Here is a 26,302-nt window from a genome sequence, read left to right as displayed (position 1 = left end):
CTTTAAGATGCTCCAACGGGGAAAACATAAAAATATGAGGGTGTTAGATGAAGTTAAGTGGACAGAATGTTAATAATTGTTGAAGTTAGGTGGTCGATATGTGAGGGTTATATACTAGTCTCTCTATGTTTAAAATTGCCAAGTAAAAAATTCAAAGAAAGTGATTGTTAACATTTTCTCTAAAGAACTTTGAAGCTCACGGAATCCTGAATTCTGCTCATGTTCTTCCTGTCTGGTAGAGACCTATCCACCCCTTCTAGATGATACCTAATTGGCCTCTGGTGATTTTTCATGCTTTTGTGTGATTCTGTGGTCCCAGTTTTGGGGAGGGCAGGATTCATGACTGTATCCTGTGAGCACACCTGTCTCTAGGAAGCCACCATTTGTAATTGGTCATCTTTTTCATGAAGGTACTTTTGTAGCCTATTGTAGAAAGTTTGAAAGCAGAGATTAAAAAACACACATACACACACACACAATGCTTGGTAAGCCCAAGAATAACTATGGTGTTTACTTTATAACACGTCTCTGTGTCTGTCTATATTTTCTCTTATTTTTCTTTCATGTTAAATGCATACTTGTTGAGGAGGGGATACGGGTTGCCTTAAGAATGATGATATGTTGAAGGGTTTGGTCTCAGGAGTTTGACTCCCTGTGTGGCTTTGTGCAAATTACATAAACTTCCTAGTCCTCAGTTTCCTCATTTGTAAAATGGACACGATCGCGATACTGACCTCAGGGTTTGCAGTGAGGGTGAGTTAATGTATAAAAGAAAAACAGAGTGTTCTATTATAAATATTAGCTATTATTTTTAGCCAAAAGTTATTTGTAGCACTCTTCTTAGAAACAGTTTGCTCTCCCTCGTTCTGAATTTAGAGCTGTCGTTTAAAGGTACATTAACATAATATTATCATATTAAGATATTCTGTTCTGCAGTTTTGAAATAGCTTTTTTGTTCTGGTGTTTGGATTTTTACTTTATGCAATTATTTTACTAATCTTACCATACTCACTAATAAGCTAGAATCTCCTGGACTGTTTTAAAGCATGGGGGAGAAGAGCAGAGTTGCAAATAAATGCTTCCACATTCACAATCTGTAATTTATACTAGTTTGGCAGGTAGTTGAAGCTCAGGCAAATCATCTCTCTTCTAATATCATTGATATATTTTTGCAAGTCTCAGACTCAAGTGCTAATGACAATCTTTCAAAACTAATAATTCAGAAAGACAAGGTTTTGGATACTTAATGTACATCCTAGGGAAGCTATAAAATGTTACAACATGATTATAATTGTATAGAATACATCTGTGTGCATAAAAATTTCTGATAAGAATTATCTCCAAATTATTAAAAGTCGTCACGCAAATAGCAGAATGAAGGGCAACGCCTCTTTCTTTTGGACGTCTTGTATTTTCCAGATTTTCCTTCATAACCATTTCCCACTTTAAAATGAACATATCGGCGTGTTCCTCTTTCAAACTCGCCTTTCTGGAAAGGCTTTGTTTTCAAAGTTAATGAAGAATTTGGAATTTATTTAAAGCTTTTTGGTTGCATTCCGATAGATGGAAGACCTTATTACCCCACCGCACATGTGTGGTTATGTTACTGTCCAATGAAATCCCCACTGGAGTCTTGCTTCACAGAGAATTTACTGAGTTGAATGTGATTCAAATAAAATTAAAAATAATATATTAAGGTGCTTAACATTACGTGTGTCTCAATCTCTTTATCTTTAAAATGAGGGGACAGGGCATGGCATTCATACAGAAGGGGTCTTCCAACTGTAAAACATAAATTAACAAGATTTTATTTTATTTTATTATTTTATTTATTTATGATAGTCACACACACAGAGAGAGAGAGAGGCAGAGACACAGGCAGAGGGAGAAGCAGGCTCCATGCACAGGGAGCCTGACGTGGGATTCGATCCCGGGTCTCCAGGATCGTGCCCCGGGCCAAAGGCAGGCGCTAAACCGCTGCGCCACCCAGGGATCCTAACAAGATTTTAATACCTAGAATTTTTCCTAATACTTTCTTTTTATAGGTATTAGGATGACCTGGGGGAAATGGCCATCTTGGTTAGGTCAAATAGAACGTTGTAGATTGTGTTTTGCCATATGTCAGAAGGAAGCTGGGATCCCTCAGTTTCAAGGGTCCTGACGAGTATTTTGAAATAAAACGCAGAGCTAATGGTGGAGAAAAGTCTCTCCTTGCAATAACGATGTTTGCAAAGGAGATGATTTTTGACCTGCGATTCTAAACTGGGAAGATTATTTCTCATTGCAAAACCCAAGAAGATCAAGGAGTGGCTGTGGGGCTCTTCAGCTCAAAGCTGCCGCTTTTGGTGGGTGGATACCAATTTTGACTCCATCAATTCCTGGGGCAATTCATTGTGGTTTTGAAGTAACACATTTTATAAAATCCCTATCTTGTTTTACTCAGGTTATACTGGAGAGCTTTGCCAATCCAAGATTGATTATTGTATCCTGGAGCCATGCAGAAATGGAGCAACATGCGTGTCTAATCTCAGTGGATTCACCTGCCAGTGTCCAGAAGGTAAATTATTGTGTAGGAATGCCTTTTGTTTTCCATTTTAAATCGTAAACTACTTTGATCAGCTTTACATTTCTGAAAAAATCCGTACAAGAGAACTTGTTCCATTTATTAAACAAAATACAAGATGATCTTTTCTTAAATTCTATGCTACAATAGCTTAGAAATTATGTGTGAATATTAGACATACCTAGGAATTGCTGTGATTTTTATTCATACATTAAAAATGAATAAATATAATACAATGGATAATGATAGTAAATTTTTCCCTAAATTTCATGTTAAAATTTTCAAAATTTTGTTTCTGATACCAGTTCACATAAAAAAAAATTTCAGCATGAAGTTCACCTGCTTTTATTTTTAAATCAACTTTATAACATCTTAGAAACTTCAGGTTATCTGGGAGAGCCACGTCTTTGCAGCCGCTTTTATTTTAAACAAGTTTTACTGTTAGAGTAGTTTGCTCTGATGGAGCAGGCGGGTAATCATAGCTATCAAGCTGGTGTTCAAGGAATGATTTTGGACTCAGAGGAAGTTCTCATTTCTGCATGGAGGGATGTAATTGTAGTGATTACTTTAAACTTTAATGTTGTAAGAATAACCTGATATTAGAGGCATTTTTTTTTTTTTGCCTTAAAATCAGCATGTAAGCTACTGATCCACAGAAGTGACACTGACAACTACATGAAGTACAGTGACATCCTCTGCAGAGATTAAATGTAGAGTCTGAGTACGTAAGGAAACACCCCTGCGCTCCACATTACTCTTAGCTGCCATTGGCGTAGAGCCTGCAGGGGGCCAGTTGGACAGCGTGGTGTTGCAGAAAGGCCACTGACCCCCTAGGTGACCTGAGGGCTCCGGGGTTGCCAGGAGCAGCACCTGAGATCTGCAGCACCTCCTACTCTTTAATGTTTCAAAGACCTGAACTAAAGAAGTGAATCCTGTCGCCCAGCTTCTGCTCACCTGCGCTGGGGTAGGAGCTGGGGGCTGTGGCCAGGCTACTTGTCCCTGCGTCCCCTTCCCCAAGTTGGCGTGTGATCCATTCATGATGTGTGTGGTTACCACTACAATGGAGTTCCATGAGCTTGATGAGCTCTGCCTTTGACCCTCCCCTTGTGTCTCTGAAGCAAATGAGAAAATTTGGAAACAGTGGAAGGGTCTAGGGCTAAGTAAGCAACAGGCACTGCACTTGCAGATGGAGCACTTTGCAGGTTTTCACAGCGTCGCTGCGCCCGGGGTTAATCGGTTGCTACCTAAGTGCCTATAGGCTGCGTGTATGGTCACAGGTGGGCTTCAGGGTCACCCGCTGATTGACCACGGCAAATCACTAATCAGCACCCCTTCCATCCCCCGATCCTCCTAAATGTGGGCTACGATAATACTACAGACTTCACAGGGTCATGCCAAGTACAAATGGGATTTTTGTGAAAGAGCTTTGCAAACTCCAAATTTCTTTTTTTTTCAGCTTTGACTGCTACCAGGAAGTTAAAATGAGGCCCCAAAGGCTTGTAGTGGTAGTGACATACAAAAATCACAAACCAGAGGGGCGCCTGGGTGGCTCAGTCAGCTAAGTATCCAATTCCTGTTTCCGGCTTAGGTCGTGGTCTCAGGATGGTGGGATCAAGACCCGTGTTGGGCTCCATGCTCAGCATAGAGCCTGCTGGAGATTCTCTCCCTCTCCCTCTGCCTCTCTAAAATAATAATAATAATAATAATAATAATAATAATAATAAATTTAAAAAGCTATCTGAGTATTTAAAAAAAAATCACACTAGTAATAAAGGATGGCCCTTGAAGTAGAACCCAAGAGTTTTACTTTTGCCTCGTGTTTCCAGCGGATAAAGGTGGCCGAGCACTTCCTGTACGCCAGGCACTGTGCTGGGTGCTGGGGCCGAAGGGTCAGCAGAGCTGGGTTGACCCTCCCATGCTGCACACACAGATGAGTAGGTAATTACAGCAGGACGGGTCTTGAGGCTGTACAGCGGGGAGCTGGTAGGTCTGGGGGAGCTGGGACTGCTGCCCAGACGTGGAGACCCTAAATGAGGACAGGGAGGAGGATAGTGGAGTTGATGGGATCACCGAGGAGGGAAGACAGAGAGGAGGAAAGTGGGTGATGGGAGGCTGAAGTGCACGGGGCTTCATGGGGCTTTGTGGGCGGCCAGGATGGGGCATTTGATTTTCATCCTGAGGGGAAGCCAGGGCCTTAGGTCTGGAGCCTGGCTCTACTGCTTACTCACCAGCCCTGTCTCATGGGGGGAGCGAGCTCAGGCTTCCATCTCTCACAGTTTCCTGGTCTGTAAAATGGGGAAATGATACTGCCCACTTAGTAGGGACAATGAGGATTACATGAGATGATGCAGGTGGGGTCCTTCGCACGGCACCAGGCTAAGTCCTTATTCCATATTAGCTGCTTCATCATGAGTGTTTTCCAATTAGCGATTACTGTTAAATCATTGATGGATATAGATTGGAGAGAGACAAGAGTGGGAATAAGGAAAAATGTTTGGGGTTTGTTGCAGAAGTCCAGAGAATGCACGTGGACTGGTCAGAGGGAAGTGTGGATTTTAGAAAGGGGTGAACTTGAGACGTCGGATGAGGAGGCCTGAGATGGGTGGGTTCTGGAGTTGGGGGGGGGCAGGAGGGCATGTTTGTGCCCTCTGTCACTGTACGGTTGGTTGTGCTATTCATGGAGAAAAAGAAATGCAGAGGAAAGGTTTATTTTGGACATGTTGAGTTTGAGGGGCCTTGGTGACCTCCAGGTGGAGATGTCAGCTGGGCGGTTGCTCTGTGAGTCCGGCGGTTGGGGGAGAAGTCTGGGCCAAGTCCATGCACAGATGCATTAGCCCATAGGTGGCAGTTTAAATGTGGGTTTGTCTAAACGTCTGGGGGATTGTCTAGGGAACCTTCTTTTTTATCCGGTGGCTTGTCAGTTCCTCCATGGTCTCTAGATAAAGCCTAGAGGAGAAGTGATGGTCCGGAATTAAAAGGATAAAGACCAATTTCCCAGCAGTCTTTGCAAGAAGACTTTTGTCCTGAGGTTCACCTTCACTGAAGACAGACCAGGAAAAAGGGGCTTTAATTATAGTTCTGAAGGATTCGTTGCCATGTGTTGGAGCCTCTTAGCGGGAGCATATAACTGGGGAGCGGCGCCCGGGCTGGCATTTTTAAAGCAGCCCCTCCCACTGGCTTGCTCTTTGGGTGCTGGTTGTAGAAAATAATGTTTATAGAGCACTTTACTTTAAAAAGCCTGTGTCTCCAGGATCCTTCGCATTTCAGCCACACTGTGAAGACAAGTTTGGAAAGTGTCTCAAGTGCACAGAATGTTCTGGATTCTGAGCCAGCACTGGACCCTTGCTGCCTTCTTTTCTTTCCTTCCTTCCTTCCTTCCTTCCTTCCTTCCTTCCTTCCTTCCTTCCTTCCTTCCTTCCCTCCCTCCCTCCCTCCCTCCTTCCTTTCTTTCTCTTTCTTCTTTCTCTTTCTTTCTTTCTTTCTTTCTTTCTTTCTTTCTTTCTTTCTTTCTTTCTTTCTTTCTTTCTTTCTTCTTTCTTTCTTTCTTTCTTTCTTTCTTTCTTTCTTTCTTTCTTTCTTCTTTCTTCTTTTCTTTCTCTCCTTTTTTTTCTACATATAGGGTTGGTTTCTTTGCAAAGTCATTTGAAAGTAAAGGACAATCTGCCCCCTCATCCCCAGATAAATCAGTTTGTGTTTTCTGAGAATCAAGACATTCTCCTTTGTATCTTAGAGTGAATCTAGAAAATGATCACACCTAACAAAGTTAGTAATGATTTCCTAATATTGCTTGCTATGTGCCCCTTTTTTCATTTACTCCTTTATATGTATTAATTCTATCTGCCCTGCTTCCCTGTGTTATCTTGTAAGGGTGGGAAATACGCTACCTGTGGAGCATTTAGCTCCGTATTTTATGTTAGTAAGAGGTTCATAAAAATGTGTCAAATAAACTATGTAAGCCCACACTTAGGTACCACTCTCTATGTCTCCCAGCTCATCTGACCCTGACAGCAATCCTATGAAGCAGATGCTCTTCCAATCTTAACAGATTGGAAAACTGAGGCATAAGAGATTAAATACCCCACCTACGGATCATATAGCAAGAAATTTAAACCCGGGCAACTTGGCACTGGCCTTTTTAACCATCATCCTATACTGTCTCTAAATACATCGTTTAAAATAACTTCCATTCTGTTTATTTATTTTTAAAGATTTTGTTTATTTAAGAGAGAGAGTATGTGAGAGCATGGGCAGGAGGGGCAGAGGGTGAGGGTCAGGCAGACTCCCCGCTGAGCAGGAGCCCGACTCGAGGCTTGATCCTAGGACCCCAAGCTCATGACCTGAGTTGAAGGCAGATGCTTAACCGACCGAGCCACCCAGGTGCCCCCCGCCAACATCCTGCCTGTTTTTAAAGATGATCTTTGTAACCATAGTCATGAGTAAAATAAATGCAAAGTTTGTTGGGTTCTGAAACTTGTAAATGTCCCTGCTAAAAATTCTTAAGTCTGGGAAAAGCTAGAAAAAAATTCTTTTCACATATATATTTAAATAAATTTATATTTATAAATTTCTATTTTATAAGTACAGTAACTTTTTCTTTTTTTTTTTTTACAGCAATTCCTTCCCGGTCCAGAAAGCTGATAAAACTAGGTTTTTCCCTCTGGATAGTACTTTCAACCCTGCGCAGTCACATCCTGGCTTGTTTCCATCCTTTTCATCTTCATTCCCTTCCCTTTAAGGATCCTTCTCCATCCAATCTGGACCATGTCCTGCGAGCTTGGAGTCCTTCCTGGGTATCTGTCTCTTTGACTCTCGCCTTCTTTTTAACCTCTTTCCAAAAGTTCAAAGGCAGTCAGTCCTGCGGCACAGCTTTTGCAGTGATTATCATTTAAGGGTCTGCTTTCTTGATTATCCTTTAAGTGTCTGCTTTCCTCCTACACTTAGATTTTTATCCTTCATCAACAGATTGTGTCTTCTCTCAGAATTTCTCCTCGACTTTTACTGAGTCCACATCTGTAAAAGTGCTGTTTCAGACCACGGTTACCGTGGAGGTGATAAGAAACAAAAGTCAAAATGTCACACGAGTGTTTTCTTGTCTGTACCTTGTGGAATGACGACAGCACAGAGAAGTAATTAGAAGCTGATTTTATTGCCTGTGCTATTCACTCTGTCTGCTGATACTGTCTTTGTTGGGTTTAGAATTTTGAGATCTTTAAATTTTAGACTAAATGCATTATAATTCTGAAGACATCTAATTATATATACTTACCATCATTGCCTATTGGTATTTAAATATGTAGATTTAAGTATATGAGTATATTTAAATACATATATAAATAAAATCTGAATATGCCTGTGTGGCCATCGTCTTTGCTTCAGCATCTCAATTTTTGTTTTTCTGCTTCCGAATTTGACACAGAATACCACACAGACTAATAGGGAATAAAAAAAGAACTTAATAGAGATGAAAACATTCAGAGATGAGGCACATTTGTTGGTTCCATAGGTGTGACGATGTGCGTGGTGCAGGGCTTAGAGTCGTGTTGTGGAGAATCTAACCACTTTTCTGGCATCTACCTAGGTGTTGTGCATCCAGAGGCTGAAATGAGAATATGGGGCTTCAGGCATCTTTTTTTTTTTTTTTTTTTTCAGGCACTACTTTGAAAAGATATTGTCTTATCCGGTATATTTTACAGACCAGTCTATAGATACTTTCTGGTGTTACGCCTTCTGATGGGATTACAGATAAACAGAATTTGTATTAACCGCTCTTTGCACTAGGATTCTGAGGGCAAGCATTGCATCCAGGGAGGGGACTTAGTTCCTTCAGTCCTGTAACTATGAGAACACCACCCTGGAGCCCACTGTCAGACATGCAGATCTCATAACCTCCACGGGTGGATGGAGTCCTCCTCTGGTGGGAGGTCTGGAGACCCGAGTCTGGGGCTGATGAGGAGGCGGAGGAGTGGGTTGGTTATAGATGTGGATTTTTAGGGTCACATTGCTTGTGTTTGAATTCTGGACCTACTCCCTTTACAGCTCTTTGTTTCTCAGAGGCTCATTTTCCTCATTTAGAAAACAGGGATGATGTTAGGACATCCTATATGAGTTGATGTGAAGAACAAATAAAGCCCTCAGCTCTGATCATGCCAAATAGTAAATACTGCATAATATTAGCAATGATGATAATGAGGACACTGTTCAGGAAGTTAGTCATATCACCTTGGGTGAGTCATATAATTTTTTATCTCTTCCATCCATTGTTTTCCTGTTGTAAAAGGATGAAGATTGACTATTACCTTTAAGGGATCCTGTTCCTAAAAGTCTTTGATTCAAATCTGTTAGTTCAAGAGCCCTTGAATCCAGCTCATTGTTTCAAGTAATGTTTACAGAGAAACGTTTCATAACCTCTGAATGACTCTCTAAAACTTAGTGTGGGCCCCCAGGCCCCGTAGGTTAAATCTCACTGCAACAAGCTCCAAGGGTTTATCCAAACTATTTTTGTTTTTCTACATTTTATAGCCTTGAGTAATCAAGCCGTATAAATCCTTTTGTCCAACTCAAATGTCAATGGTAATGCTTTTCATCTTAAAGGGATTTACAGGCAATAGCCACATATGTCATAAAAATCATCTCCGAGATAATGTGTATTGTTCAGAAACTGGGCATGTTACCCAGTAAGGATTTGGGAGCTACACAGTCCTGGGATTTGGTTGTTTTTTACCAGTATCCTCGTATGCAGGGTTTTGGTAAAAGCACCCTCTTAGGACCTTATTAAACTGCATGTATTTACATAATAAATGTGCAACATGTCCTCATAAAATTACCAGGCCGGAGTAAAATACTGTTCTTATTCTTTTAAAAATTGGCATTATCCCTAAATCACCACTTCATTTAGGAATTGTAGCAGCTGAGACCCTTGGAGTTCCAACAATCCAATGGTTTCACCTTTTCAAACAAAGCAGGCTTTCAGATTTGTCAAGTATGAGTCAAACTTAATTTCTATGTTTGGTGCATACTGATTAATTTGATTTACAGCTAAGTTCATGTTTCTTATCTTTTCTCTTTCTTTCTCCCCCTGCTTCCCCCCATAGCACAGTTTCTCTGAGATTGTTTAAATGAAAGTACTGCAAGGGATTTTGTTGGCCTGCTTCTTTCATTGACAATGGGACGATGCATTCACTTTAGTGCGTGACCAGGGTCCTATCATTTTTATTTTTTTTTAATTTTTATTTATTTATGATAGTCACAGAGAGAGAGAGAGAGAGAGGCAGAGACATAGGCAGAGGGAGAAGCAGGCTCCATGCACCGGGAGCCCGATGTGGGATTCGATCGAGAGTCTCCAGGATCGCGCCCTGGGCCAAAGGCAGGCGCCAAACTGCTGCGCCACCCAGGGATCCCGGTCCTATCATTTTTAGCGCTACTTCCCCTTTGAGAACCATTCTGATGTCCAGGTCAGTGGTGACAGGTGACAGTTAGAAGTTACAGTGTGACAAATGCAGAAGTAAATAATGGTATCTTAGTGCTTTTCTTTTCGAGAAGAGGCAGGGGATACCTTATACATAAATACAAATTAAAGTTTCTTAAAGCATGTGTCCAGAACAGCACATGAAAATTATTTCACGTTCCTAAAACATTCTGGCTTTAAAAATTCAGGTAAATGCCCTGAATTTCAACTATTATTTTCTCTTGTGGCTTCAGGAATCACAACCGCTTCAGCAGTAACCATAACAATGAGGATAGCTGCCATTCGCGGAGTGCTGGCTCTGTGTTTGGTGCTTGAAGTTAGCAGTTAACAGCTGAGGGGCGGGTTGACCTTGTGGGTTGCGTTGGAATCTGTGTTTGATCACATATTACTTCGGTGACCTTGGGCAAATAAACCTAAATTTTCTATGCATCATTTTCTGCATCTGTAGAGTGAAGTAATATTAGTGCAAACCTAATGAGGTTGTTATAAGGATTAAAGGGGTATACTGTGCTCAGAACAGTGGGGTGAGTGATTAACGTAAGTGTTGTTGCTTGATGCTCATAATAGCTGAACACGGAGGATCCTGGTGGACCTGAGATATAAGCCAGGTGTGTCTGATTCTGGAGTTCATGTTCTCTCTGCTGCACTGAGCTCCTTCTCTGGTCAAGTCAACCTTGCATGACCTCTAGCTAGTTGGGTGCAGGTCCGCTCTCCCTCATGGGGCTCAAGGCTCGTTGAGGACAGCGAGGCTAAACTTTCTTTCGTATTCCTTAGTACACCTGGCACTTAAGTACCTGTGGGTCTTTTGTTGCATGTCTGAGTGGGGAAATATCTCAAAACTGTTGCAACAAGGTCGTTTCATATGGCAGGAAACTGGAGCCAAGATGAATTAACAACCAGTGTTCACTCGTGTAACTGGGTGACTCTCATTGGTTAGACTCCAGCAGTGAGGGGGAGGGGCAGATCTCATCCAGTTTCCCATTCAGCATGAATTCGGGGTCAAAGGAGACTTGGACAGATTTCATATACAGAATTTGGGGATCCCTTCTGTGGCTCTCTTCTTTCCTAGGACCCTTTCTGACTCCTTGGAGTATGCCTGTGTCAAGCTCCTTCCTGGGGTCCCTTTGGGCAGAGAGAGCAGGTTTAACACTAGCATCTTTGTGTCCCTGGGCCATAGTCACAGCTGAGGCTGCCTGTGGGGTGGTACTCCCCAGACGTGAAACTCACCCCTTGTTGACTGCTGCCTCTACATTCTGACTTTCCTCCAAAACCTGTCTGCTTTTGTTCACGTTCTACAGCCACGTAGTCCTGGGGTTATTTGGTCTGGAGTTTAGGGTTGCTCTTTGCGGACAATCTGCTAAAAAAAAAAAAAAAAAAAAAAAAGCTTACGTCTCTGTATCAGAAGCAGAATGTTCATGTAATTGCCTTTAACAGCAACGACGATCCTTTTTTTTTTTTTTTTTTAAGATTTTATTTATTTATTCATGAGAGACACACAGAGAGAGGCAGAGACACAGGCAGAGGGAAAAGCAGGCTCCATGCGGGGAGCCTGATGTGGGACTCGATCCTGGGACCCCAGGATCACACCCTAGGCCAAAGGCAGGCACAAACTGCTGAGCCACCCAGGCATCCCCAAGGATCCTTTACAATAGAAATACAAATATCCTAAAAGTAAGTGTAATTTTTTATTTCTCCCTGAAGCAGAATTTATCTCCATATGTGTATATATATATATATTCCCTATTTTAGAGAGTCGGAGGAGGCTAGAGTGAAATTTTTGTCTGACTTGAACCAAAGTACCATGTGATGTGGTCCTGGGTCTTATTATGAACAGTTTAGATCTGGGCTCCGAGTCCTGTGAGCCTGTTAAGGTGGGAATGACAGAGAGACCCGGCCTCAGAGAGCTGAACATGCACACAGCTATGAAAGTAGAAGAATGTTGATTAATTACTTTATCATATTCTATTTTTGATTAAGCTCTTCTCTGACTTGTTTTTTTCCAACCTGATTTCTTATCTCCTGTGACCTGATGTCATACTGATAAAAGGCCACCAGAGGTAGAGGCTTAGGCTTCCCCTCCCTGCACATAGCCCCTTCTCGAAGGATTGCCCACTACTCTTCTTTCCCCAGTCATATTTAATTATAATTTATATGAAGAGCTTGTCCCTTCCTCACTTTCAGCTCGCAAATAGTAGACACTTAGTAATGCATCTGGTCACTGCACAGCAGGGCAGGCACATGGGCTAGTCTCACCACTGTCCCCTCTCAATGCATTTGACCATCACCGCCTGCTCTGTGACAGTCTGGGACTTTATATAACATTTTAAATCATTTTATCACTTTTGTCTTCACTCTCAGAGAAACTTATGCTTTCAAATGAGCTCAAAGGAAAAAAAAAAAAAAAAGAAACACACCTATAATTCCATCCCCCAAGAGAGATCACTTTGAATTTTAGGCAAATATCTTTGAAGTCTCTTTTTTTAATGTGCATTTTAGAAAGCTAAAGTTGGATCTTACTGTGCATTCTCTTTTGTAATGAGCTGCTTCAACTGAACAATGTGTTCCAAATGTTCCCTTGTATCGTTCGTTATTTTCCTAAAGAATTGTTATTAATGGCTGCATTTTATTCCATCATATGAATGTGGCATAATGTATTTAATGAAAGACTTAATCATCCACACACTATTTATCGATTACCTACTTTGTGGCAGTTACTGTGCTAATGACGAGGGATCTAGGCGTGAACAAGACAGATGAGGCTCTGGCTCATGGATCTTGTGGGATAGTGGGATAGATAGTGCAGACGCTATGACCAGAGATATGACTGGGCTCTACTGGGGTGGTCCAGTGGTTGAAGAAGGACCCCTCCCCCACAAACCCAGACTGGGGGCTGGAAGGAAATCAGGAAATGTTCTTTTTTTTTTTTTTAAATGGTAGTCTTCTTTTTTTTTTAATTTTTATTTATTAATGATAGTAACAGAGAGACAGAGAGAGAGAGAGAGGCAGAGACACAGGCAGAGGGAGAAGCAGGCTCCATGCACCGGGAGCCCCACGTGGGATTCGATCCCGGGTCTCCAGGATCGCGCCCTGGGCCAAAGGCAGGCGCCAAACCGCTGCGCCACCCAGGGTTCCCAGGAAATGTTCTAAGGGAAATGATGTTTCAGCGGACACCCAAGGTATCACCAAGATGAGGAAGTTAGGGGTGTGGGCAAAGGACCGAGTCTCCCAGGAAGAGAACATTGACACCATGTGTGAAGGTAGGGGAGAGAGAGGGTGCCATTTTGAGGAGCAAAATGTTGCTCAGCAGAGAGAGCTGTAATGCAGAATGTGATGGAGAGATGGTATGGACTAGTGGCTGAAGTAGAAGCCAGCTCGGCAGGCCTTCCCACCCGTGACAAGGGGATTGGACTCCACCCCAGATAGCAGGGGAGGACACCATGATTAGTTTTAGCAGAGGAGGAGCAGAACTTTGGCATTTGGGAGAAACTACCATGGCTCAAGGAGGAGTAATGGATTGGAGGAGGACAAGTATCAGAGAACCCTGGTTGGAACCTGTTACAGTAATTTAGGTGAGCAATAGTGGTGGATTGAATTAGGGATGATGGAGATAGAAAGGGACAGACTGGCTGTAAGAGGAGGAGGTGGAGGAGAGGGACCATGGACAACCCAGCTTTCAGAAAGTGTTAGGCAACTGCATGTATGGGGGTGCTGTGTGGGGTGGTGAGCAGCTTTGAGAGGAGAGGAGAGGAGTTCCATTTGGGACATGAATTTAATGAACCCAAGGAACATCCAGAAGAAACATTGAGCAGTCAGCTGAATGCATGAACCCGAAGTGTGGGAGTGAGCGGTGGGCAGGAGAGGTCAAGTGGAGAAATTTCTACATCCAGGGCCAAATCTCAGCTGTGGGCTTGTGGGAGGCCACCCAGAGCAAGCACACAGTGGGGAAGGGGAGTGTCCAGGACAAAACGAGGAATGCCACCCTTTGGCATCGCTGAGGAAATGGAGTCTGCAAAAGGTATATTTAGGTTCTTTTTTTTTTTTTTTTTTTTTTTAAATCACGTTGCAGAGAACATTTTGTACATATATTTTTTTAATGCATTAGGTCATCTGCTTCCTTAGGACAAACAAAGGCTCACAAAGTTGTATATAACTTTTGTAAACCTGGAGATCTTGTGGTCCAGTTGCAGAGGTGAGACCCAGTTGAAGAAATCCCAAGCAATTAGAAAAAAAACCAGCATCCCTCATCTTCTAATTGAAGTCTTTGAGAGTTCTGAGAGGGTTTATATTACATCTAGCGCAGAGACACACTTGTGAAAATCTCTTTGTCTTTCCTCATCTCCTCAGACCACAGCTGCTCTTGAGTATCTGTCTTTCCCCTTACTCTTATCATCCATTCATTATTTCTAATCAGTTATGTTTTATCAGAGGATGGACTAGGCTAATGCAGTAGCTTTTTGTTTTTCCTACAAAGTAACTTTTACAGCATCTCTGTATCCATTAAAAATCTCAATTAAAAAATAATAGATAACTCAAACAGATCAGAAAACGAAAAAGAAAAAAAAAAAAGAGGAGTGTACTGGCTCTGTAGTAAATATGCAGGATGAATTCAAGCATGGCTTGATCCAGAAGCTCACATAATGTCATCAAGCCTGAACTTTCAATCTCTCCAGCAGTCTTCCCTCTGCTTTCCACTGTTGGCTTCATTCTCAAGATTGGGTAGGGAAGATTTGTCTTCTCCCAGAAGAATCCATGGGGCTGACTTAGATCGTTCCGAATCGAGACATTGCCCACCACTGAACTACTCATTGTGGCCATGGTATATACTGCTTTGGGAGGATCAAGTCTCAGACACAAAGCCACTCTTGGAGCTGACATTTGGAGTCAATTCCCTGCAAACTCTAAGGGCTGAGAATAGAACCAGCTTCTTAGAGGAAATTTAGTGTATAGTTGTCACAATCAAGGAAAATGGAAGTAAATCTGTGTTGGTTGGGAGAAAAAAGACAATTATGAAACGTAACGGTAGTTTATACATTTTATTCTTCGGGACTAAATAGAAAGTTTGTGGCCACCAAGCAGAGAAAAAGAACTGTGTAAAGGAAAGGTGCATTCTCCTTAAAAACGATCCTGATGGCAGCAGGCCCCCACCCCGGGCCAATTAAGTTAGTATTCCAGGGGGTGGGAAACCAAGCATTGAATTTTCCAAAGCTCTCTAGGGTTCCAGTGTGCAGCCAGGGCTGAGGACCTCTGTGACTGAAGATCACAGAGTGAGTTCTTTCAGGGATTAACCCTGGTGGTGTTCTTTGTATGCAGGGGGACCCTGCATGATGCCAGGTGTCGCCACACGTCAGCATATATAAAATTCATGAAAATAAGGGTCATTTCTGTTGAAGCAGATGGAGAAACGAAGGCTCAAAATTCATGTCATTTAGAGGACAGATCTGCATTGAATTTCACTTCTTTAGATTAGCAGATGGCTTTGGTCACATTACTTAACCCTCTGGACTTCAGCTTCAAAATATGTAAAAGGTAATAATGCACATCTCATGGAGCTGTGGGGTTGTACAGGATAGGTGGGTACTCAGTACCTCTGTCTCCCTTCCATGTTCCGTTGCTTACTTCTTACCTTTCTTTTTCTTTTGTTTTTTTTCTCCAGACTCAGAATTTCTACAGAGAATTTTTTTTTAAATTTTATTTATTTATTCATGAGAGACAGAGAGAGAGAGAGAGAGAGAGGAGAGAGAGGCAGAGACACAGGCAGAGGGAGAAGCAGGCTCCATGCAGGGAGCCCGATGTGGGACTCCATCCTGGGACTCCAGGATCACGCCCTGGGCCGAAGGCAGGCGCCAAACCACTGAGCCACCCAGGTGTCCCCTCTACAGAGAATTGAAATGTTATTTTGCTCATGTGCATAAGGCGATCCTCTGTCTATCTCACAGGGCAAATTTCTTGTTGTTGTTCATGTCAGAGAGAACGGTTATGTGGCTTGCCCAGGACTCCCAGCCTCTTGCAGACTTCCAGATTCCTCTCTGGACTCCGGCAATAGCTTCCGGACTTCTCTTTCTGATCCTCTCTTGTCCTCTGCAGTCTGTAGTCCACACAATAGGCAAAGAGGCCTGTCTAAAAATGTGGATCCCATGTTTTCACTTCTGCCTCTTCTTTTTTTTTTTTAAAGATTTTATTTATTTATTCATGAGAGAAAGAGAGAGAGAGAGAGAGAGAGTGAGAGGGAGGGAGAGAGGCAGAGGGAGTAGCAGACTCCGTGCAGGGAGCCTGACGTGGGACTCGATCCGGGGTCTCCAGGATCACACCCTGGGCTGAAGGTGGCACTAAACTGCTGAGCCACCCGGGCCACCCTCAGTCCTGCCTCTTAAACCTCAGGTGATTTCCCACCCAAAGTGTGGTATATGGCCAACATGTACCTGGCTAACTCTTGGACCTCATTTCTTTTACTTTTTTTTTTTTTTTTAAGATTTTATTTATTTATGAGAGACAGAGACATAGGCAGAGGGAGAAGCAGGTTCCCTGCGGGGAGCCTGGTGCAGGACTTGATCCTAGGACCCCCAGGATCACACCCTGAGCCAAGGGCAGATGCTCAACCGCTCAGCCACCCAGGTGCTCCTCTTGGACCTCATTTCTTACTACTTTCTGCTTTTCTCTTTCTAGCCATTGGCCTCCTGAGGTACTTCAAACACAGCAGGGGCTTGGAATTGGTCTCCAGGGGGCGCCATTCACCTCAGAGCACAATGCTCCCTGGGGCATTTGCACCTGATGCTGCCTTTGCTGGAAGCCTTGCTCCAGGCTGGACTATGGATCTTTCCCTCGGGCCATTCCTTCCCTCTGACAGCTCCCAGGATTCTCTCCTCTTACCTGTCTCCATCGCATGGAGCACTAGTTAATGATATCGATTTACTTATCTTTCTATTGTCTGTTTTCCTCCTACAATCTAAGGTCGGAAGCAGTGCCTGGTACCTGGGTGGTCTCCATCTGTCTAGGTAAAATGAGTGTCCAAAGGACAACACGGAACTCTTTGACTAAACCCTAGAATTTCCATTGTTAAGAGCCAATTATTTTTGCTCTCGTAACCCATCTACCTGTGAGTGTTGTCTCTTCTGTCTTTTATCTATTGAGTCGAAACTAAGGAAAAGTTGACTGAGCATTCCTCGGACTATTTCCTAGTTTTCATTTTCCTCTCTGAGATCTAAATGTGTCTTCTTGTTCTGCTAAAGAAAAAGTCCTTACGGAGATTTTTATTCTCTCGAATGGATTTTCTTACAGATTAAAAGTCACATTGTAAAAATGCAATCATCTTGGGTCTGCTACATTTTAGGGTTTCATAATTGCTTTTCCTTCTTCCTTTTCCTTTGTATCTTGCATAACTGTCCCCTTTCTTAGAACCAGAATGAATGTGGTCCCAGTTATATTTTCCATAAACAGCGGCCGATACCTCCTCTCTGATTCTAAAAGCACTCCTCCTCCTTCCAGCCAAATCTTGGGATTTCTTTGAGACCCCAGGCAAAACCCGGCTCTGCCGTGAGGTGTTGCTGGCCTGCCCACCCCTGTGACCATCCCTCCTTCTTTTGAACCACCGCAGCTCCTAGAGCCCATTGCCGCACACTCATCCTGTGGAGACAGCCTGGGCCGGTCCCTCCAAACTCACACCAGGCTGGAAGCATTCCATCAGTGCTCGTGCAAAGAAATGACTCCCTCTGGTCATTTTCTCATCATTCTAGAGGTGTCCTTTTGGTCTCTTCTGGAAGAATAAGCTCTTTGAGAGTCAAGATGCTTCCTTCTCCTCACTTCCTTTTGCTGCTCATGAAGATACTTAGATGAACCAAATTTCATGTCTTCATCTTTTCTTTTTTTTAAATTTTATTTATTTATTTTGAGAAGGGGAGAGAGAAAGAGAGAGAAAGCACCTACACACATCGGGTAGGGGAGGGGGAGTAGGGGGAGTTGGAGAAGCAGACTCTATGCTGCGCGTGGAGCCCAACCTTGGGCTCCATCCCACGCCCCTGAGATCATGACCTGAGCAGAAACCAAGAGTCAGATGCTTAACTGACTGAGCCACCCAGGTGCCCCTCATGCCTTCATCTTGATTTAGTGATTACTCATTTAGATATCTGTAATCAAAACAGCTAATGACTAACATTTATCCTTTTCATAGTGCCGTGTAACAAATCTGTTTGGCTTGTGTAACAAATCTGTTAGAATATGTCCTCTGTCACTCATCTCTTCATTCGTCTGTTCATTTATTCCATAAATATTTGCTGAGTGGTCTCTGTGCTGGGTACCGAGGCTCAAGGCTGAGCAACTAACGTGGCTCCTCCCCCAGGAAGCATATAGTCTTGCTGGGAGTGAGAGACAGATGACAGACAAGTAGACCAACACAACCGTGTCATTACGAATTTGGGAGCGTGCCATGAAGAGAGTAAACAGGGTACTACGATACAGAATAAGGGATATATACCCAGAATGGGGTGATCAGGGAAGTCCTGCCTGTCAAACATTAAACCCGGGAACTGGGCACCTGGGTGGCTCAGTCAGTTAAGCATTTGACTTAGGCTCAGGTCATGATCTCAGGGTCCTGGGATCGAGCCCAGTGTTGGGCTCCACACTCAGCATGGAGTCCGCTTGAGATTCTCTTTCTGTCCCTCTGCTCCTACCCCTGCTTGTGCTTGCTTTTTCTCTCTCTCAAATAAATAAATACAATCTTAAAAAAAAAAAAAAAAAGCCAAGAACTAAAACATCATGTATAAGCAGATAGGACCAGCAACTTCATGCAGTGCAAATGGTATGCAGCGAGGGTCTAGGTGGGGAATGGCTTGTCATTTCTGGGAACTGAATGGAGGCCCATGGGGCCAGCTCCTAGAAAAAGAGGAGTCATCATGTCAGAGTCTTGGTGTCACAGCCATCAGGGTGTGTCGCCCACAGATGATAAGCACATATTTGATTCTAAGAGCAATTAGAAACGATGCTAACGTTGGCATTTGAAGAAAATATTCTTATTACTGTTTGGAAAATTGGTTGTAGGGGTAAAATAGAATTGGGACGCTTATCAGGGGAAACTGTTATTAAGACAGGGAGAGACATCATTGTGGCTTTGACTGGAGTGGTGGCGGCAGAGATCAAACAGTGTTTGGGGTCAGGAGGTGTTTCGAAGATAGAATCTATTAATATCCACTGATTTGTCAGACACGGGGTTGGGGGAGAGGAAGCAATCTGGTACGTGAACTGTTGGCCAAGCCAGCAAAATCACGAGTTAAGATTTCAGTATCTCTGTATTCTGTACTTCCCCTTGCCAGTGCTGCAGAGACTTCTGATATCTCCAGAGCTTTCTACATAGAATGACTTCATGGTCTTGCAACTTAAAATGATCCAGGAATGTTTTCTTTGGTTTCAAATGTCTGACTTCCACCACGTGTATATCTCAAGGGTGCTGATTTCTTTACTTACGTAACATGCTCCAGAGGCATATTCATATAAATATTGGTTCAAATACAGAATTCGAAGCAGCAGTCAACTATCTAAATTATAGTTTTGCATTAACCCCTATTTCCTTAGATTTCTTGCATGGTTCTGTCTTGTTTATTTTCCGTTTTAATCCTTTAATCTTTCATCCTTCTCTAAACTTTCCCATTGTTGCAGTGAGTTGTTTTAAGTGTCTTGACTGCTGGCATTGTTTCCATGTGTTTTGAGTGTTTCTCTGGGGCTGTTGTGTTTTCCTTCCAACATTTTCTAATATCTATCATATGATGTTTGTATGACTTGGAAGAAACCATTGCAAACAAGAAACATCACTATCTGCATCATTTTCTCTGCACCTTTTTGATTAACATTATTAAATAATTTTTTAAATTTTCTATCCTTCAAGTAGGATCATAAATCCCAATACATTTGCTCATGAGGTTCCAGTTGGGACCACATGTTATTTCTCCAGTGTAGTTAATCTATTAATCTCTTGGTCAGTTTGGAAACACTACTATTATTATTTTTATTACTCACAGTACGATATTCCTCAAAGCAATATTCTGTTTGTTCTCCATGTTTTGGAGTCTGATTGTGTCCATGAATCCAAGAACGTTAAATTTTATTCTTCAGTCCTCTTGCCTTTGCCACCATAACTAATTTGGTTTGCATCTTCTGCAAGAAGAATTTTCCAAAACATTTACTTTAAGAGATCATTATTGATAGATTGACTTGTCAAAGCTCTGAAAGAGTTATGTTAATAGAAAGCGAAACTTTACCGAAGGCTATCTAAACTAATTGCTTTTAGAGTTCTAACATGATGCAGGAACAGTCAAACGCCTGGAAGTTCCTAAGATTGAATGTGAAGTTTGAAATTCTTTATATGCAATGTGGGTCTGTGTTGAGAGAAAGAGGAGGAGGGATGGAGGGAGGGAGGGGGCAGGCAGAGGAGAAAACAGGACAGTGAAAACCGTGGTTCATTTTTAGAACGTTTCTTGGAAAGATGAAATCTGTGCTGGCTGGATCTCAGCTACGGATGACCCCAAGGCCTTCTCTACCTTGTGGTGGGAGGTACCTTTCTCCCAGCACTCACAGAACCGCACTGCGCTCTGTAAATTGACACAGAAGTGCACTTTATAGTAACCTTGGCCTTAGCTCTGAGTCACAGACTTCTGTATTTTTCCACAGGGAAATCAGATCCTATAACTCGACATCTGTTTGGGGATCACTTATGTAGGTACTCATTTATAGATCTAGAACTTGAATGTACATTGTTTTTGTTTTTACCTGGGCTATAGCTTAGATTTTGATACTACGTTCAGGTAACATTCAAGCTTTCTGTGATCAGTAATCATGTTAGAAGCCAGCTTTGATTTAAATTATACATTAACACCCGTGTAACATGTTATTATGGCAAGAACCTTAAACTAGCCAACATCTGGCCTCGATCAGCAGATGGGGAGGCCATGCCTGCATTAGTTGGCATCTTGGTTCCAAATCTGACGTTTGGCTCATTTTAATGATGACTTCTGGTTTTATAAGGATTTGGAAGCACATGTGATATGTTTATTCCGTAGAACTCAAGTTTCATAATCATCTTTTTAAAATATCCTCCATGTGATATTGGAAATACTGAGAACTCGTGAGGCCCAGGGCATTTCAAATGCACAGAGTTCAAAGTTCATAATTGATAAGGGGTTTCCATGTTCTAAAGTTCTTAAATTAAGGAAGTTAGGATACTGATGGTTTAATCAGGCCGTACTTTCTTTTGCTAGCATGACACCTTCAAGTCTGCAAGTGCTTTGAGGCAGACTTTTTTTACAGGAGGCAGCCTAGCATGGGGCTAAAGAGCCGAGATGTGGAGTCACATAGACCTCAGTTTGACTCTTGCTTTTCTCACTTACCAATTGATGTCCCTGGCCTGGTTCTCTGATATCTAGTCTCTAAGCCTTCTTCTGTAAAAGTGGATAATAGTAGACTCAGATTGAGCCAATGGTTGTGATAAATCAAAGCAATAGATGCCAATTGCTTAGAATAGTGACTGGTATGCAATGAGAACTCAGTATTTGCTATTACCATTAACACTGATTCCTCTTTTTTTCCCTCTCACTATAATTATTTGATTTATACAGCTGTCTTATTGTCTCTATTTTTAACAAATGAGGAAGCTAAGATATCAAAAAAGAGCTAGTTATTTGATTGCACTGGTATTGGTTTAGAATTTGGTTTATTCGCAAACAGTAGGCACCCCGAATAACTGTAGCTTTCTACCAAGTTTAGAAGTCAGCTAAGGTAGGGGTGCCTGGCTAGCTCGGTGGGTTAAGAGTCTGCCTTTGGCTCAGGTCATGATCCCAGGACCCTGGGATGAGGCCTGTGTCAGGTTCCCCACGTCTCCTTCTGTCCCCGCCTTTCCCCCCTGCCCCACCCTCCCCCACTCATGCACTCTCTCTCTCTCTCTCTCTCTCAAATAAATAAAATAAAATTAAAAAGTCAGCTAGGGTAAGTCCTCCAAGTTTGTCTTTTTTTCCCTTTTTCAATATTGTTTTCGGTTTTCTGGGTTCCTGGCATGTTGATACGAATTAGAGTCACTTTGTCAATTTGTACAAAGAAAATGGTTTCCTTTGGTTTATTCTCTATCTTAGAGGAAACTACCTGTTATTTCACCATTAAATGTGAAGTTCCCTGCAAGTTTTTTGTTTATGCCCTGTCTGATGGAGGGCATAATGGCCTCTGTTTTAGTAATTAATGGACATTGATTTTTGTCAAATGATTTTCTCACCTGTATCGAAATGGCTGACTTCTTTCATGTGCATGTTGTAAGGAATTTGTGTTATGAGTCTTTGGGTATTGTTTTGTAGTAATATTAATTAGGTCAAGATGGTTCAATAGTGTTTGGAAATATTGTGGACATGAGCTCATTCTGTCACTTGAGTCTATCAGGTAATAAGAAAGAGGTCCTTCTCTGATGGGGTTGGTTTTTCCCTCTGGCAGTTTGTGTGTGTGTGTGTGTGTGTGTGTGTGTGTGTGTGTGTGTATTTCGAAGTTCTTTTATTAGGTGTCTGTACATTTAGGGTTGTTATATCTTCCTGATGGATTGCCCACATTTTCGTGTTAAATGATCCTCCTTACCTCTGATAATGCTCCTGGTCTTAAAGTCCACCTTTTCTGATATAGTATCATCACGCTAGCTTGCTTGCTTGCTTTTTAAAAGATTTTATTTATTTATTTGACAGAGAAAGAGAGCACAAGCAGGGGGAGCAGCAGGCAGAGGCAGAGGGAGAGGGAGAAGCAGGCTCCCTATGGGGCAGGGAGCCCAATGTGGGACTCGATCCCAGGCCCTTGGGATCATGACCTGAGCTGGAGGTAGACACTTAACCAACTGAGCTACCCAGGAGCCCTACACTAGCTTTCTTAACACTATTTTTTCCATATCTTCTCTCATCTTTTCACATCAATCTTTATTTATTTATTTATTTAATTTTATTTTTTATTTTTATTTAAAATGGGTTTCTCTTAGAGCACGTGTAATTCGGTCCTGCTTTTTTGTTCAGTCTGACAATCTCTGCATTGTTAGTTATTTATATTCAATGCAGTTATTGAGAGCACTGGATGCTGTTCGTTTTCTGTTCATCCTCTATGTTCTTTGTTTTATTCTTCCTTTCCTTCCTTCTTTTGGGAAAATCAAAAATTCAGAAAAATTTTTTTCTCTTCAGTTGGCTTTTTAGCGATATCTTTGTTTTCTCTCATTGTTTTGGTTCTTAATTTTTTTGTTTTTATTTAATGGTTGCTCTGAGTACTATAGTATCTAATGATAGTATAATTCTATCAACCCCCCCATTATTTATTCTGTTGTTGTCACATATTTTCATTCTAAGTGTGTTATAACATCATTATTCAATGTTGTTAATTTTTCTTTAAGTAGCGAGTTGTTTAAGGGGTGTCTGGTTAGCTCAGTTGGTTGGGCATCTGAATCTTGATTTCGGCTCAGGTCATGAGCCTGGGGTCCTGAGATCAAGCCCTGCTTTGAGTTCTGAGCTCAGTGGGGAGTCTCTTTGGGATTCTCTCTCTGCTCCTTCTCCCTCCCCCGCTTGTGTGTATGCATGCACCTGCACACTCTAACTCTAAATAAATAAATAAAATCTTTAAATAGATCATTGTTTTTAAATAAAGAAAAGGAAAAAACAACTTATCCCCAAATGTATCACTTTCAGTGCTCTTCATTTCTTCCTATAAACTTGAGTTTTCATCTATATCCTCATTTCCATTCTCTCTAATAACATTCCTTAATGCTTTTGTAGTAAGGTGGATATGTTGGCAACAAATTCTCTGAGCTGTTCTCCATTAGAAAATGTCTTAATTTACCTTCATTATTTAAAGTTATTTTCCCTGGAAATAGAAGTTCTTGAAGATAGGTTTATTCTTTCAGTGCCTTAAGGAGGTAATTTTGTCTTTTGCCTTCATAGATCCTAATGAAAAGTTGCCTGTAATTCTTTTCATTGTTCAATGTATGTATTTTGACTTTTTTCTTCTGGATACTTTTAATATTTTTTCTAATTTTTGGTATTCAGAATTTTGACTATGATGTACTTGTTCATTTTCTTTGAATTTATCCTTCCTGGATTACACTGAGCATTATTGTGTTTGGATTATTTTCTGCCAAATTGGGAAAAAACTCAGCCCTCATCACTATGGTTCAGACAGTAGAATGAATGAAGGGATAAAATAAAACAGGGCAAAGGGTGCATGCCAACTCTTTTTTAAGGAAGCTTCTCAGAAGCAACCTCAAGAGATTTCCATTTATATCCCATGATCCAGAATGTAGTTGTAGGTTTACATCTAGCTATAAAGGAGACTTGCACATGTAGCCATTATTCTGTGTAGCTAGGTGACCAGATGTCCTACTGCAGTGAAAACAGAGGAGAGAGAGATCAGAGATGACAAACCCTTTCTGCTACACATGGCCAGCAAGGGACAGAACTCTGACAGATCCTGGATTACCTGTTTTCACATTCTTGGCGCTTCTACTATGCCCCAAACGTCAAGTGTTGTGGCAAAAAGTACTGGTTAGAAGCCTGAAATTGGGAGTCAGACTGCCTGTGTTCAAACTCCACCCCTGCCATGTACTAGCTCTGTAATCTTGGGCAAGTGACTTGATCTTTCTGAGCCTCTGTTTACCCATCTGAAAAGGAAATACTAGTACTTAGCTCATAGAACTGACACTAGGGTTAAATGAGTTAATATAACCAGAACACTTGGAACAATGCTTGGTATGGACAAGTGTTTGCCATTAACAGACACTGCTGTTTTTTTCAGCTGTGTAGAAATGCTGCCAGAGATGCCTGCCTATCACCTCTTCCCACCACTGTTTGCTCTAGGACCCCAACTCCATTTGTCAGCCTCACTGGATGGCCCAATAAAAGGGCATGGGTTTGGAGAAGAGTGTGTGGGCACCACCTGATTCTGAAGCACTCCCTCTTAGATATATCCAGGGACTCCGCCATGAAGGATCCACGCACACGTGAAATTTGATTATGTTCCAGAGATTGGCTGATAAGCCAACCTTTCTCCCGTTGCCATAACCCCTAACTCTGGGTGTACAGGAAACCTGGAATTTCCCCAGAACCACTGCTTAAAGGAAGGAGAATCCAACATTTATTGAGCACCAGCTGCCTTCTTGTTTGATCCTACATGGCAGACATTGTCCTCATTTTGCATGCAAGAAAATTAAAGCACAAAAGGATTAAGTACTTTGCCGAAGGTCACACAGCTAGTAAGAAGATCCAAACTTTGGTTTTTCTGGCTCTGCCTTCTTTGTGTTATAAAACTTTGTCCCTTTCTCTCTTTGGAAGGTCATTTAAAAGGTGGCTACAGGTGGTGTGAGTCCTTTACAAAGGATGTCACATTAATAAGATAATTGCTTGGGTAACGGAAATAGAATTTGCTGGTCAAAACAAGTCTTAGCTCGGACTTCTATGACAGAATGCCATAGATGGTTGGCTTAATTTATTTCCCACAGGAATGGAGGCTGAGAAATCTGAGATCAGGGTGCCATCACCATCGGGTACTTGCCTCAAGGGTTAGCATCCACACCTATGAATTTGATTCCCATCCATATGTGTTTGACCCCCAGTCTGTGTCCTCTACTTCATACCTCTTTCCTGAACACTAGATCTGCAGAGTTAACTGACTCCTAAACAACCACAAAAACACCTCAACTCAGGGCACCTGGGTGGCTTAGTCAGCTAAGCATATGCCTTTGGCTCTAGTCATGATCTCAGGGTCATGGGATCGAGCCCCATGTCGGGCTCCCTGCTCAGTGAGGAATCGTCTTCTCCCTCTTCTGCTCTTCCCCACTGCCTGTGCTCTCTTGCTCTCTCTCCTTCTCTCTCTCAAACAAATAAAATCTTTATAAAAAAAAAGTACCTCAAGTCAATATGCACAAAGCCGAGCTCATCATTCTTCGCTGGGAATCTCCTTCTCTGTTTACCATTGCAGTTGGTAATAAAACCATCCACACTGTACCCCAGTCTGGAAAACCACAATAATAGCTGCTTCTTACCGAACACTTGTTATTTGCCAGTCACTGTGCCAAATAGTTTGCAGAGGTTTTCATTTAAGTTTCGTAAAAACCATATGTTGTCAGCATCATCATGCCCATTCTATGAATGCAGAGACGTAAGGTCAAGATGATTAAGGACTTGCCCAAGGACTCACAGTTACTCATGGGCAGACATGGTGTTCAAGCCCAGTTCCCTTTGGCTCCCAAGCCTGTGCCTCACACTAAGTCACACAGAGAAGGTATGTCCAGG

The 26,302-nt window shown here is 42.1% G+C and overlaps 1 protein-coding gene and 1 long non-coding RNA gene across 6 annotated transcripts in view; one reads left to right on the top strand and one right to left on the bottom strand.

Annotated features, from left to right (window-relative positions):
- Positions 1-26,302, top strand: part of DNER (delta/notch like EGF repeat containing) — a 311,266-nt gene that overhangs the window by 217,429 nt on the left and 67,535 nt on the right. The window contains exon 7 of the mRNA XM_072796556.1: positions 2,444-2,557. Within this exon, the coding sequence (XP_072652657.1) occupies positions 2,444-2,557 (114 nt within the window). The remainder of the gene's footprint in view (positions 1-2,443; positions 2,558-26,302) is intronic.
- Positions 1-26,302, bottom strand: part of LOC140616133 (uncharacterized) — a 47,737-nt gene that overhangs the window by 11,801 nt on the left and 9,634 nt on the right. For 4 of the 5 annotated variants that reach the window (XR_012016658.1, XR_012016659.1, XR_012016657.1 and 1 more), the window contains one exon: positions 11,256-11,385. This is a non-coding gene — a long non-coding RNA (uncharacterized lncRNA). The remainder of the gene's footprint in view (positions 1-11,255; positions 11,386-26,302) is intronic. The other variant, XR_012016660.1, reaches the window with a different exon arrangement.

The sequence above is a fragment of the Canis lupus genome, chromosome 24, assembly GCF_048164855.1.
Source record: "Canis lupus baileyi chromosome 24, mCanLup2.hap1, whole genome shotgun sequence".
Taxonomy (NCBI): domain Eukaryota; kingdom Metazoa; phylum Chordata; class Mammalia; order Carnivora; family Canidae; genus Canis; species Canis lupus.
Note: the sequence above shows the minus strand (reverse complement) of the source record. Positions and strands in the feature narration are given on the sequence as shown.